At 41.3% G+C, this 14,192-nt stretch overlaps 1 protein-coding gene across 5 annotated transcripts in view; it reads right to left on the reverse strand.

The window, feature by feature from the left end:
• Positions 1–14,192, reverse strand: part of VPS54 (VPS54 subunit of GARP complex) — a 42,273-nt gene that overhangs the window by 11,791 nt on the left and 16,290 nt on the right. For all 5 annotated transcript variants that reach the window (XM_083435294.1, XM_083435293.1, XM_083435295.1 and 2 more), the window contains exons 8-15: positions 13,265–13,391; positions 12,607–12,714; positions 10,639–10,694; positions 6,825–6,921; positions 5,036–5,376; positions 3,224–3,353; positions 2,692–2,873; positions 1,118–1,230 (exon numbers count right to left, since the gene is read on the reverse strand). In XM_083435294.1, coding sequence (XP_083291420.1) covers positions 1,118–1,230; positions 2,692–2,873; positions 3,224–3,353; positions 5,036–5,376; positions 6,825–6,921; positions 10,639–10,694; positions 12,607–12,714; positions 13,265–13,391 — 1,154 coding nt within the window. The remainder of the gene's footprint in view (positions 1–1,117; positions 1,231–2,691; positions 2,874–3,223; positions 3,354–5,035; positions 5,377–6,824; positions 6,922–10,638; positions 10,695–12,606; positions 12,715–13,264; positions 13,392–14,192) is intronic.

The raw sequence follows: 14,192 nt of genomic DNA on the forward strand, positions 1-14,192 counted from the left end.
TGTACTTTACAATGCACAGGCGCCAGGCATGCTCTTAGTCAGAAAGTACAGTTTCTTTACAATGTGCAGGGGCTCGGCTGAAGAACCTGCTTCCCTCCGTTTCTGAGCATGCACCACCCACGCAACTTGTAGCGCACAGGATTCTCTCACAAACATTGGGGGGTCCATGTTCCCTTCGGGCGCCTGCTGCTCTCAACTATCCACAACAGCAAAAGCTGGGAATTTGGGGGGGGGGGGTCCTTAACTTCCAGCCACTTCTGTTGGACTGAATTCCCAGCGATCCCTTTCTTCCTACTCAGGAGGGTGAAACAGCCAAGTTTGAGGGGATATGTAGCTAAGAAGAGTCGGGGAGGGAGGACACAGCAGCCTTGGATGGCGGAAAAGGTTGCAGGGAAGCCAAAAAAGTGGGTGGGAGAGAGAGTGTGCACAGGGAATACCAAATCCTGCTTCAGATAGCTTATTTCAGAACTTTGGACAGGCACTTTGCTTCCATTTGGATCGAAGTGGAACCTTGCTTTGGTTTGTTTTCTGAAGCTTTGAATGTCTTCTCCACTGATAAAGAATGGAAAAAGAAAGAAACAGAAGGAAGTGGTAGTGTTGGTCAAGGGAATTCCTGTCCCGTGGACGGGCAGGCAGTGCTTTTCTGACCAATGAGCATGCTGCAAGTGGGCTGACATGGGAGCTCCAGTCTCTTTGCCCTATGAAGGTTTGTTTTGTTTTGGGCCGCTCCAGCTGCTGCCATTAAGTGAGCCAGGATAGATTCTAGGGTGGAAGAATCCCCTTCCTTGTCCTGAACCTTGCCCTGAGGTGGGAGGGAAGGAGCAAGAGGCTGCAGTCAGCGGTCCAGCGCAGGAGTGGGTGGCTGGGACATGTGTGCCAGCCCTGAGGAGGCAGCCCTGCAAGGTATGACAAACCTTCCCAACGCCCTCCCTCCGGCCTTTGCCTTTTCTCTTCTTTTAATTTGGTTGAACATCCTCAGTTTGCTACTGTGCTTCAAAGTAAATTAACCCTTTAAAAATGGTCTACTGCTCCAGAAACATAAAATTTGCCTGTCAACATTTTGCAGCATCATGTCCACATGGAAATTACTAAACTAACAAGGAGCCAAGAAACTCACCTCCTGTTTTTTTTTCTGGTAAAGCAATTCTGCCATCTGATATAGAATCCACAAGATCCTGAAACTCTGCCGGAACATCAGCTTGCTTCCAGCGCTCGTTATCTAGCAGGAGGCTATTTATACACATAAAGGAAGGGGGAGTTCAACAATTAGAACACATTGCCTTGTGTCAGTACTGATTTCAAATATCTTACCAGGATGAAATCATGAAATAGTCAATTGATTCAAATACCGTATTTTTCGCCCTATAGGACGCACCTTTTCCCCTCCAAAAATGAAGCCTGGTGAGCGATAGGGGTCTGTGCGCACCGACCCCTCTCCCTCTCCAGGCTTCAGAAAGCTCTGCGCAGCCCTAGGGAGCCCGGCGCGAAGCCACGTCGGTCTCCCGAAGGTTGCGCAGAGCTGCCTGCGCTCCCGGGATCGGCGCAGCTCCACGCAACCCCCCGGAGGGCAGCTTCAGCATTGCTCTGGCTCCTGTTCTGGGGGCTGGGGAAGCTCGGGCTTCCCCCGCCCCCAGCCCCGCAAGCTCCGGGAGGGATGGCGAAGCTGCGCTCAGCTTCGGCATCACTCTGGGACCCGTTCTGGGGGCTGGGATCCCGAGCTTCCCCCGCCCCAGCCCCGCGCCTGGGTGGGTGGGTGGGAATATTTTTTCCCCTTTATTCCCCCCCCCCCCAAAATCTAGGTGCGTCCTATAGGGCGAAAAATACGGTACTAATCATTGTGGCAGGCATACTAAAGAAAGCTGTACTGGCAAAAGCCTTATGGAAATAAATGAGAATGAAAATTCATGAGGCAGTCTGACCATCAAGAGATTTCATTCCAACTCATACATCCAGTGAGCCACATGTGTTGCCATCAGTAAGATGTGGAAAGGCATTTGTGTGAAGTGAGTTGCCATACAGTTTGGACAACTTCAACTAAACCACCTCTGTTAACTGTAACACCAAAACTGGGTAACTTTGTGGGAAGCAGCTCCTCACGTTTCACATGATGCAATGTGCAGAAAATTATTACTGCTTATGTGTACACTGGGCCTCTGATTAAACTACTGGGTTGTTTTTTTCTTTGACTGTTTATTATTGCATTTATATCCCACCTCTAAGGAGCTCCAGGTGGTGCCCATGACTCTTTCCCCCATCCTCAGTTATCCTCACAAGAACCCTGTGGGGCAGGGCAGGCTGAGTGTTGGCGACTGATCCAAGGTCACCCTGTGAGCTTCATGAAAGGGGATTTGAACCCTGGTTCCTCAGATCAGACGACACACTTTAGCCAAACAATTTAGCCACCTAACTTTGCTCTGAGCTAAGTGAACAATGCCCTATAACTCAGGGAAAAACCTGATACCAAATATAGGCTGGAATGGGAAGGAGTTATAAGCAACAGAAATGGCACTGTCTCGGAAACTGAGGTCAGGGTGGGCTAAACTACCCAACCCTGAGGCAGATGGCTCTTATGGAGCACATTTCTCCCACCGTTTGCCCTTTCATTCCGAAAGGTGGTTGTAGTGGGAAGCTTCAGGAGCTGTTGCATTAAGGAGCCTTGAAGCACACATGTACATCATCACAGAAAGATACCTGAGTTTGGTCTTTCTTTCCTCATGGAATCTGTTTACAAATCTGTTAGCTTGACTCTGAAGTGCACCACGCAATGACATGCTCTTCCTACCACAGATTTGTTCTGTATCCAAGATGAAAGTTTCCATCAGTCGCGAAAGAGCAACAAACTCTGTAGAATTCAATTTCTCCAGGAACCCATCCTAAATGAAAAAGGTTTTGTAACAGCATCACAACTATTTTCATTGTTATCCTACCCCATTATAAAGGCTGAAAAGGCTATGCAGTAAGGAAAGCGCCATCAGCATCTACTCTCTGATATCATTATGTCATCAGGTGATTGACAGGTGAGTGACCTGAACCGCCAACAGTTCCTCACCCTGGGCTATTGTATGAATATCATCTCAAATATAAAGCAAAGCCCTTTCCAACTTTCAGGCTATTTTTAGACATCAGTCCTGCTGACTGTGTTGGGTCCAGGTGTAAGGACATGATTACATTCATGACCCTAGCTGGACCTCTTCTGGGACGCAGGTATATGCATGGAACTTACTTTTGCTCTAGCCATTAGGAACTTGACAGAACGATCATGGCAAATATCAGAGGCACTGTAAAGTAGGTCCTGGATATTGTTTGCTAATCTACCTAGTTCCAGTTCTGAGAGCTTTATGTCCTCACCAATCCTGAAAGAAATAGAAGGAAGACTTTGTTGACACATAATTTTCAGCTTAAACCAATCCAGTGCCCCACCAGTCTGCTCAAAAAAGGAAATGATTCACATGCAACTACATAGACAACAAGAACTTTGCATTCTGATGTCAATAACAATCTCTGAACTGGAGCAGAATTGACTTTTACATTGTCCAATAGATAGCAGCAGCAAGTGAAGTGACAAATAATATATACCAAAAGACCAAAACTAAAAAACAAAAAACCAAGGAATTGATGGCCAAGTACCGATCATTTAAGTCTTTTACACCGTGTTTACATTATTTCCATTCCAACTAGAACACATTTTTGTTTAACATAGTATACACTAACCTGAGTCTTTCCAACATGCTCTTTCCAGAGAGAGAAGCATATTGGCAGCTGCCACCTGCCATGAACCACCACTGGCAGGACTGGCAGCAACAGCTGCAGATATGTTCTATGCTTATGATAATATTTTATTCTCTTATTATTTATGCCATTTTAAATGTGCATTTTATATTTTATTTCCTTTAGCAATGTTTTCTTTTTAAATGTGTAAGATGTCTGTTTTGCTTTATTTGCTGTGTTAAATGTGCATCCCGTAGTTTATCTCCTTTGTAATGTTTTTCCCCCTGACATCTTTAAGATAATATTTTAGTTTCCTGTTAATCATGTTGCTTTGAATGTATACTTTATATTTGACTTTCTTCAGTAATGTTTTATTCTGGATTGTTTTATTTAATACTTAAATGTGCTGTAAACTGCGTTGAGGTTTTTCCCTAAAAATATGAGGATGTATAGAAATGAAATGGGGAAAAATATTAAAGATTTGCCTTTTTACTTGTTGAGTGGCCACACGTGTTCTCCAACTAAGGCTGGTCCAAGATGTTATCAAATATCATGACAGGGAAAGGCTGTGGATGGCTGGTAACCTCAATGTTGTGGCGTCTATGCCTTGCTCTCTGTATAATAGCTACTCTCAAACACAGGAAATTCTATGTCCATATGGTGCACCAGTGAAGCCAAAAAGGAGGACTGAAACCCATTCCTAACTCATATGAGTGTACACAGCTAGGGCTCTTAAAAAGGGCAAACATAGACCAGAGAAAAGTAAAGGTAAGAAAAGAGGAAAGAGTCTGCAAAGCTCTTCAGGTGTAATTAACTGCAACTAAAAACAAAGGGCTTCAAAATTTGGAATGCTTATATCATATTAGATCTGAAATGAAAATGGGAGGGACAATTTATTATCATATCATAGAGCGCAGTCATAAATTTATATCATCAAATTCAAAAGAGAAGCCAAGTTAATGGCTGAGGCTGATATCCAACATTGCATGAGCAGACTTCCATCCACACACCATGACTCCCCTTCTTCTCTTCTGCCCTGCAGCCTTCCTGCTTCTAACATCTTCTCTGCAGTGTCCCCATAACACCCTGTTGGGTACAGCCTACAGAATGCTATGAAACTGAAGGTGTTAGACTCAAGGGTTGAGAAGCCAACACGGGCAGAATATGCATTAAATGTGAAACTGAGTTTTAGGCTCACATTTTTAGAGCTTCTGAAAAAGTTTACTTTCAATTTCAAATTTAAAAGCAGTGAATTTGTGCTAATTTCGTTAATTTGTTTAGCTGCAGTGGGGACTGAATCCTGCTTTTTTTTTTTTTTACTACCTACATGATGTCAATTCCACCTGGTGTAATACTGGACGAGGTCTGTTCCTTGCTAGATGAGGAGTCAGTGGTACATTCTGGCTCAGATACAGAGTCACTGCTGCTGGGTTCACTGTCTGGGGAAAGGTTTCTCTGAGAGGCAGAATAAGCTGCTGCAGGCGGGAGATCTCCTTCACTGAAGGCATCACTTATGAACATGCCCTCATGCGCCAGATACACCAGTTCTGCGTCTATGGTACTGTCCTTTGCAGAGTTCTTCTGAGCAGAAGTATCACCCAGTTCCTTGCTCCTCTGGTTCTTGTCTAGAACCAAGAGAACCACTCTTCTGATAACATTTAGTGTTGCCTAAAATAAATTAAGTGCTGGTTAAAAAAATTGAGACAGTGCTAAATTCCTTGAAGAGTACATCTTTTAGCAAGAATGTTTCTATTTTAAATACTGCAAAATCTGAACACAACAGAATGATTCATATCCACTATGTTTACATCATTTATGCTGCCCCATAACATCTTCTGTCACTTGCTAAATGCAATAATCATGGTGGTTCATATGAATTCTGCAAAAAGTGACTGGCAGAATTTTAAAACTAAGGCCAATAAATTTATGCCATTTACGCCATTTCCCCAATTTTTTTTTTAAAAGATAAAACATGAAACATTAATAATGATAGTATTATCTTTCAGGGTTTGATCCAAGGTACGGTATGAACTTCAGAGGCAGAAGTTCTAGAATTATCAGCACGTAAAGAGATTTAATTGATGAAGAAATTCACAATATTTTCCCACACCACAACGTTGAATCTAGTTTTGTTACACTGTAGAGCTAGGAATGGAAGGAAACAGTGATTTCTGCACCACTCTGTTCCTCACAATCAGCACCGTTCCTTGTTCCACTGCAGTTTAGCTTCTCCTAAAATCTACATTATTCATTTCGCTATCTAATATGTCTGAAACTAGTGTAGTTAATTAACACCAATAAATTTCAATGGAAGGGAGTTATTAAAAAATGTAGAAAATAATGCAATCATGTAATATTCGCACAGTAAAAAGATTGTGAATACTGCTTATACAGTCATACCTCGGGTTACAGCCGCTTCAGGTTGTGTTTTTTCAGGTTGCGGACTGCCAAAGCCCGGAAGTACCGGAACTGGTTACTCCCAGGTTTCGGCGGTCGCGCATACGCAGAAGCGCTAAATCGTGCTTTGCACATGCGCAGAAGGGCCAAATTGCAACCCGCGCGTGCGCAGACGTGGGCTGCGAATGTGCATCCCGCACGGATCATGTTCGCAACCCGAGCGTCCCTTGTATTTGCTTGTATGATTTCCATTCCTGACCTCAGAGGAACATGTGAATTGTGGTAATTTCCCCTTCCATTTCCAGCTGTACAAATAGATTATAATGCCATACAAGGATACAATTCATTCAGAAGTGTATTGTAAATCTAACAAAGGAGGGTAAAAATTAACATTCAGCAGAAGCAATACCTCTGGGTAACTTATAGGCAGGAGCCTTAAGGCTTGATCTCTCAATTTAAAATGTGATTCTCATAAGAGGCCCCAGGATGTCAGCGATTCAGCTTTGAAGAATAATTAACCTGCCAAAGGGATTATGCTCTGAGCAAGGGGCAGTGAAGTATTGCCTGAGATGCCGTCTGCCTGCTTTTGGATAATGGCAGAGGACTCTCCAATGCCTTTCATGAAAACTCACTCCGCTGATGCAAGAGACCCAAGTCCAAATGTATCAAAATTCAATTGGTTTAATAACAATATAAAGTCTATAAAGTACACTTCTTACCTTAATTCTCTTGAGAAATAAAATAAAATTAGAAAATATATCTTTGAGTAGATCAAACCACTGTGGAAAATTCATCATCCTCATTTGATCTGCAAGTCTATGAAGAATACCATAAAACAATAATTACAATTTCATTTAAACTCAGTTTAACTCTCATCCTGTAAGGTGGCCTTGGGTACATCCTTGCCAGTTCTGTCTTCAGCTTCTCAGGCTCAGTTTCCTATCTCTAAAAAGGTATATTAAGCTCTACCTCACAGTGCTATTATTATGGTGAATGATACAAAGACTAACAGTACACCTCAGGGGGGCAAATGCATAATAAAAATGATGAAGAAGATCAACATTAAATTATGTTTACATAATTTCTGTAGCAAAATTTGTATTCTGAGGTTTCAGAAACTGAAGACTTTCAGGAACTTTTCAGATAATTCTGTAGTACATGTAAAGGTAAAGGTAAAGGGGCCCCTGACCATTAGGTCCATTCGTGACTGACTCTGGGGTTGCGGTGCTCTTCTCGCTTTACTGGCTAAGGGAGCCGGCGTTTGTCCGCAGACAGCTTCTGGGTCTGGCGAAGCAGAGCAGGGCACGGAAACGCCGTTTACCTTCCCGCCGGAGCAGTACCTATTGATCTACTTGCACTTTGACATGCTTTCGAACTGCTAGGTTGGCAGGAGCAGGGACTGAGCAACGGGAGCTCAGCCCATCGCGGGGATTAAATCATGGTTTATCCTGATGAGAATTAGCAGCAGGTGGTCTCAGCTCCCACACTTCACCCTCCCCTCTCCTCCAGGAGGAGATTTAAAGCTTTCACTTCTATTTTTGATTAACTGGAGTTTATCATTACATCTGAACCCTAAACAGCAGCTAATCTTAACTATGGTTTGTTGAAACAAGGCAGTTTCACAGCTTGTTGCTTGAGTTCACTTCTTTTAACAAACCATTCTTAAGATTGACCAGTTAGTTGGACTTTGAAGAAATGGCATACTGTGGTTAATCAAACACAAAAATGAAAGTTGCCAATTTTTCCTCACAGCTGTGCCAGAAGAGGAGCAGGTAGGAGGCAGCATGTAATCCAAACCTTATTGCAAATCATTTCCACCATGATAAAATTTGATTTGCCATTATGTCCAGCACAGCTATTAGTGTCAGAACAGAGAATGGGTTGGTTAAGATTTAAAACTTGTTCCTTTAAAAATAGAACATGTTAATTTGTTTTACCTAATTCCTATGAAAGCAATAATTATAGCTCTCAAGGAGAAAAAGTAACTAAGGTTAGGCTGCAACACAACACACAAACCTGGCAGTAAGACCATTAACTCAATGGATCTTACTTCTGAGCTGACATTCACAAGATTGTGCATTTATTGTGGTTTTTCCCTGCCACGGGAAAATGCTAAAATTTAATCAGTTTTTCTAGTATTGCCAAAACACACTTCTAGAATGATAAGCAATCACATGACACAATGTTTTTAAATCTGTAATTGAAAAAAGAAGGAAATCCTGACAAGTAAATGGATAGTTAAACAATTAGTCTTTCAACAGAATTATAGCCAAAATCCTGAGTTTTTGAGATTAACCAAGTGGAATACATTTTCAAAACTGAATTGCCCTCTAGCTACAAATTAGAAACCAGAGCAGCTTTTTCTTTTCCCAGCAAAAAAGGATCAATGAGAGTAGATTGCAAATATGTGTTTAAAATATTAGCACTGGCCTTTTTAGTGTCATACAACATTCTTTGCTTTGGAAGAATTTGCCTGCCTGATCTCCTAGTTATGCCTGAGGTTTGATGCTTAAACTGCAATTCTATACTCACTTATTTTGAAGTATGCCCCATTAGATACACTTGAACTTACTTCTGAGTAGATATGCAAAGGATTGAAGACCTATGTATGTGTACTCAGAGGTACGTAAGTGCCATGGAATTCAGTGGACATTATTCCAGGCAAGACTGTATAGCAGTGGTTCCCAGTCAGGGGCCCAGGGACCCCTGGGGGTCCACACAATGCACCCAGGGGGTCTGTGGCACCATCCCCTGGAGGGGGCAGAGAGAGGGAGAGAGAGGAGGAGTGCAAAGGCCTTGCTCCACAGGGAGGGCTCACATTTTTAAAAATATAAGGGATTCCTTCCCCTTGTTCTCTAATTTTTAGCTGAAAAGAACTAACACCCCAACACTGGACACATTTCTGGAGGCCACTGACGTAGAATTGATACCAGAAGTAAAACATTACATCCCTGAGCACCTGTGTGATTTAGCAACTAGCTTCAGAGATTACTTTCCTGCACCAAATCCTGAAAACTCATGGATAAGGAATCCTTTTGATTCTCTATCTGCGGAAGTGCAAGATGCACTCGTTGACGTGACTTGTGATGAATCACTGGAATCATTTTTCAAAGAATGTAGACTGGACCAATTCTGGGTGAAGGTTTTTGCTGATTATAAGAAGTTGCGTGAAAAAGGTTTTTGAAACATCTAGTTCCCTTTTGTTCCACGTATCTTTGTGAACAAACATTTTCAACATTTTGTTATATGAAGAACAAGCACAGAATTGGCTTGATGTTGAACCAGGTTTGAGAATAAAAGTAGGAAAAATTGAACCAGATGTGGAAGGATTGTTCAAAACAAAAAGAGGCATGATTTCCCCCATCACATTTAGGTTTAGCGTGTGTCAGGGTACTGCCATCAAAAGGGTGGGGGGGAGGGCAGATTACAGGGAGCCTCCAGCATCGATGAGCAGTAGCACTTTGTCAGGGAGTGGAGAGAGTCACGCCTCCGGCAAAGCAGAGGGGGAAAGGAGGGGGGAAGTGAGGCAAAAGCTCACAGACATTACAGGGAGCCCAAGCACAAACAATCATGCCGCTTCTGTCGCCCAGTTTGTGCAGAGGCATCAAACGAAGGAGGGGAGGCAGAGATTCGGAGGGGTGTCTAAGTTCTTATGCTTGGGGGGGGGGCAGAAAAAGCTACTCCCGGAACCTGCAAGCGACTGAGACAGACATGAACTTTGGACTTCTGAACTGTACATAGTTTGAACTCAATAAAACCTGTAAAAGACAAGTTGGAGTTCCGGCTGTTTACTTGCGAGCAACCACCTACAGACCTGAAAGCGTGTTTTTAACATTTTGTTGGGAACTGCCCAGAGTGGCTGGGGCAACCTAGCCAGATGGGTTGCAAGTAAGTAAGTAAGTAAGTAAGTAAGTAAATTCATTATTATTTATGTTTAGTAGCTGCTAGACATGTCATAATTTGTTCACTTGTACTATATGTTTATAAAATTAAATCAGTCTTCCCTCCAACTAAATCTCTGTCATTTTTGAAAGGTAATATCACAAATTTTATAGTCTCTTATTTAGTATACCTAAAATCCTTTCCTTATTAGGCGCTACCCCACATTTTCTGTACAGGAAACTACCATGGAGTTATCAACATTTTCAAAAGTATGGGGTCCATGGCTTGGCTTTTGAAAAACTAGCTAATTGGGAACCACTGATGGGTTAAGGATTGCAGCCTTAACGTAAGTTTTTCAAAATTCATTCTCTCTCTCTCTCTATGACCAGAGCAAAAGGAGATAAAGCTTTGCACCTTTAATGCCATGTAGGAGAGAGAATTTCAGAAAGTGTATCTTGCGGGACCTTCCATTTTCACCTCTGCTGTTTGCACACGACCAACACATTCACTCTTTCAAAGTTATAGGAATTATGCTAAAAGCACAGATGCCAAGAAGAAGTAAAAAGCATGTGGACAAAATTGGTAGGCAATTCACGGATAGAGAAGCAAATGGTAAATCTAGTTCATAGCAACTCAAAGCTTTATACTTACTTAACAACCACGTCTGTGTCTATTTCTTCTATTTGTGACACTGTATTAACCACACACTGCAAAGATATAAGAAAAATATGTCTTAGAATTAAATTTGGAGAAAGCTTTCTACCTCTGAATCAGACATTTTCTGATTATCCTAATATTCAGAGCTGAAATAATAAAAACTTCACAATGGAAAATGAAATTGGACCACACATGCATGAGGAAAGTCTGCTCACAGATCACCTTATTCAGCTTTATTTTCCTCCTGATAATTATTGTGATGTGTGAAGAATGATGCAGGAAACTGCAGTCCAGGTTTAAGGACTGAAGCCCAGGTCACTGGAAATGTTCACTCAATCCTGCTTATGGTTTCCAAATACCTTTTTTAAACATTTGATAAGTTGTCCTGAATGCCATTTTTGTACCCTTCAAACATTATTCTGAGTGCCTAATCATACATTACTATGAGAGCACTGTATGTTACACATTCACATTTTAAGTGTAATTCATGTGTGTCACATTCATTTTAAGTGTATGTGTAAAAATCTTATGTGTGCAGTAAAAAAGAAAAGATAATGACACCCTGAAATACACCAAGTATTGCCTACAGCAGGGGTAGGCAACCTAAGGACCGTGGGCCGCATCCGGCCCAATCGCCTTCTCAATCCAGCCCGCAGATGGTCCGGAAACCAGCGTGTTTTTACATGAGAAGAATGTGTGCTTTTATTTAAAATGCATCTCTGGGTTATTTGTGGGGCATAGGAATTTGTTCATCCCCCCCCAAAAAATATAGTCCGGCCCCCCACGTAGTCTGAGGGATGGTGGACCAGCCCACAGCTGAAAAAGGTTGCTTCTCCTTCTTTGCTTCATTTCTAGTTTCTGCTAAGCCTGAAAAGACTGTCCAAAATAAGCCAGTGTGTTTAGAACCCAAAGAATATAAAATATTTTCAATACTAGTATTAAGATGATGTCTCTTTTCCCAAAACAGCACAGAAGATTCAAGGAAGATTGGGCAGAGCTAAACTAAAGAGGAGAGCAATAAATGGCTGGTGTGGGAAGCCCAATCCAGATTGGGATAATTGCAACGGTGGTATTTTAGAGCAGCCTTCCTCACCTTGGGTCCCCGAAAGCTGTTGGACGACAGCTCCCATCATTCCCAGTCAGAAGGCCAATGGTCAGCGATTATGTTATTCCATTATTTACAGCTTATAAAAAATACATCTACAGTGGTGCCCTGCAAGACGAATGCCTCGCAAGATGGAAAACCCGCAAGACGAAAGGGTTTTCCGTCTGCAGAGGCGCTTCGCAAGACGAATTTCCCTATGGGCTTGCTTCGCAAGACGAAAAATGACGGAAAAAATTGAATTTTTTTTTTTGCTCCAAAACCCCTTATTCTGAATCGCTAAGCTGCTAAAAGCAGTTTAGCAGCAAAACCGCTAATCCCCCCCCCCTTAAAAAGCCGTTTTTAGCCCTTAAAATGTCAATAGCGCTAATAGCGCTACTCTGTCAATGGGCTTGCTTCGCAAGACGAAAAAACCGCAAGACGAAAAGACCCACGGAACGGATTCTTTTTGTCTTGCGAGGCACCACTGTATTTTTAAAATCTAGATTATTGGTTCAAACAACAATCAATAAGCAAAACATATGATAAATCAACAAAGTATATCCATTCTTTGGGCTTTGTATAACTCATGATAGAGAAAGAAAACCGGTTTAGATACCTGGAAATATCAGAAGACCTGAAGACATACGTAAAACCAGTGCTTTTTTTCTGGGGGGACGAATACCCCTAAACATTTTGTGAAACTATGTACTTTTTTTCCATTTCCTGTATTTATTTTTCCCAATTTGAACTATAAAATGGTGATTTTCTTGAATCAAAATGAGAGTACCCCTAAATATTTTTTTTTAGAAAAAAAGCACTGCACAAAACATTTAACTAAAATATATGTGAAAGGTAAAAATCCCTCAAAAATAATTTACCTGTTTAATTATATTTTTTGCTGTTACAATAATTTCATCTCCATATATTTCAAAAAAATTCAATTTCCTTTGTTTTAGAAGTCCAAACACTAAAGATAGAAGCCTTTCCTATTTAGAAAAAAGAAAACAACAAGAATAAAGATCACATGTGAAAGAAAGGTAATCAGAACTCAAATGGCAAATTAGAACCTAACTAGTGCAGATAAATTAGCATGCTAAATAGCAAATCTGGTGGAAAGTACAATAGGAGTTAGTCTCTGTACTATTATTAAGGTCAAGGTTTGATTCTGGCCCGGCAGAAATTATTGGCTGCTGTAGAAGCCATGTGCTACAGATGTATACTATGCATTCATCCCCACATACTATACACAGAAGCTAGTTTTGCTAAGGACAATACAGGGTGCGTACTTGTGCCTTCCATTAATGAAGGAGTGGACAAATGGTATGCCTTGTGACACAGCTGAGAAATAAAAAAGAATTGAATGGAAAATGCCAGAATTAATGCTTTCAAATCACTGAGAGGATTCAAGATGTGTGGGTGAAAACTCATTTTGTAGAGGAAAAGTGAATGGAATAGGCATTGACAGCAGTGTGTTCTGTTCTACGTCCTGAGAGGCAATTAGACCGCAAAAAGCCTTCTAAATGGGGAGTACTGTACCTCTTCCAGAATCTGACATTCTTCTTCCAGAGGTCTATTTAAGTCACTGTGAGCATAGGTAGAAAACTCTGCAATCATCATTTTATCTATGAGTTTTTCTAATTCACATAGCTGTGATCCAAGATGCCTGTTCAAGAAAAAAATGTGTGAAAAAGTTAAAATAATTATGAGAGGGAGCATGAAAGTGCCATTATCTCAATATCAGGAAAATATGGGGATGTATAACTATCATCTGGGTAATTTCTACACAATAAATAACACTATAAAGGACACTGAATACGTTATGTCTTCCTTTGCAGCAAAAGAGAAAAAAACACTTTTAAATTCCACTGTGACATTAATGTCAGACATCTCCATGAAAGGAGAACAATTTGCTATAAAATATGCATTCTAATTACACACTTCATGAGTAACCAAAGACTCTTGAGAACTCAGCAGTCATGGGAGATGTTGACAGGTCCTCTTAGGGATCAGTAACTGGCTAAAAAACAGGAAATAGAGGGCAAGAGTAAACTGACTTCTAACAGGGGAGATATGTATGTAGGAATGCTTCCCCAAAGATATTTATTGAGGTGAGAGCTATCTATTTTTTTCAATAAAGAGATGGAGTCAGAAGGGGCAGTGAGAAGACCAAGTTTGTAGAATGCAAGGAGATCTAAAAGGATTTCTAAAATCTGGGCAAACGGAAAACAAAAAAGGTAAATAAGAACCAATGCATGGAGAACAAATCTAAAGGAGCACAATGATTAGTCCAGCAAGAGAGCATCATGGGAATAAAAAAGCTGAGCTCCATTCAATGACTATTAGAAAAGCGTTTCACACCCTGACACAAATCTAAGGGAAAGAAACATCTGGAGCACTAGATTGATTTCTGTTCGACGTATCTCAAAAAGTATGACTATCTTCACTCTAAGAAAGGCTTAGAAAC

Source organism: Podarcis tiliguerta, assembly GCF_965153285.1.
Source record: "Podarcis tiliguerta genome assembly, chromosome: 3".
NCBI classification, from domain to species: Eukaryota; Metazoa; Chordata; class Lepidosauria; order Squamata; family Lacertidae; genus Podarcis; species Podarcis tiliguerta.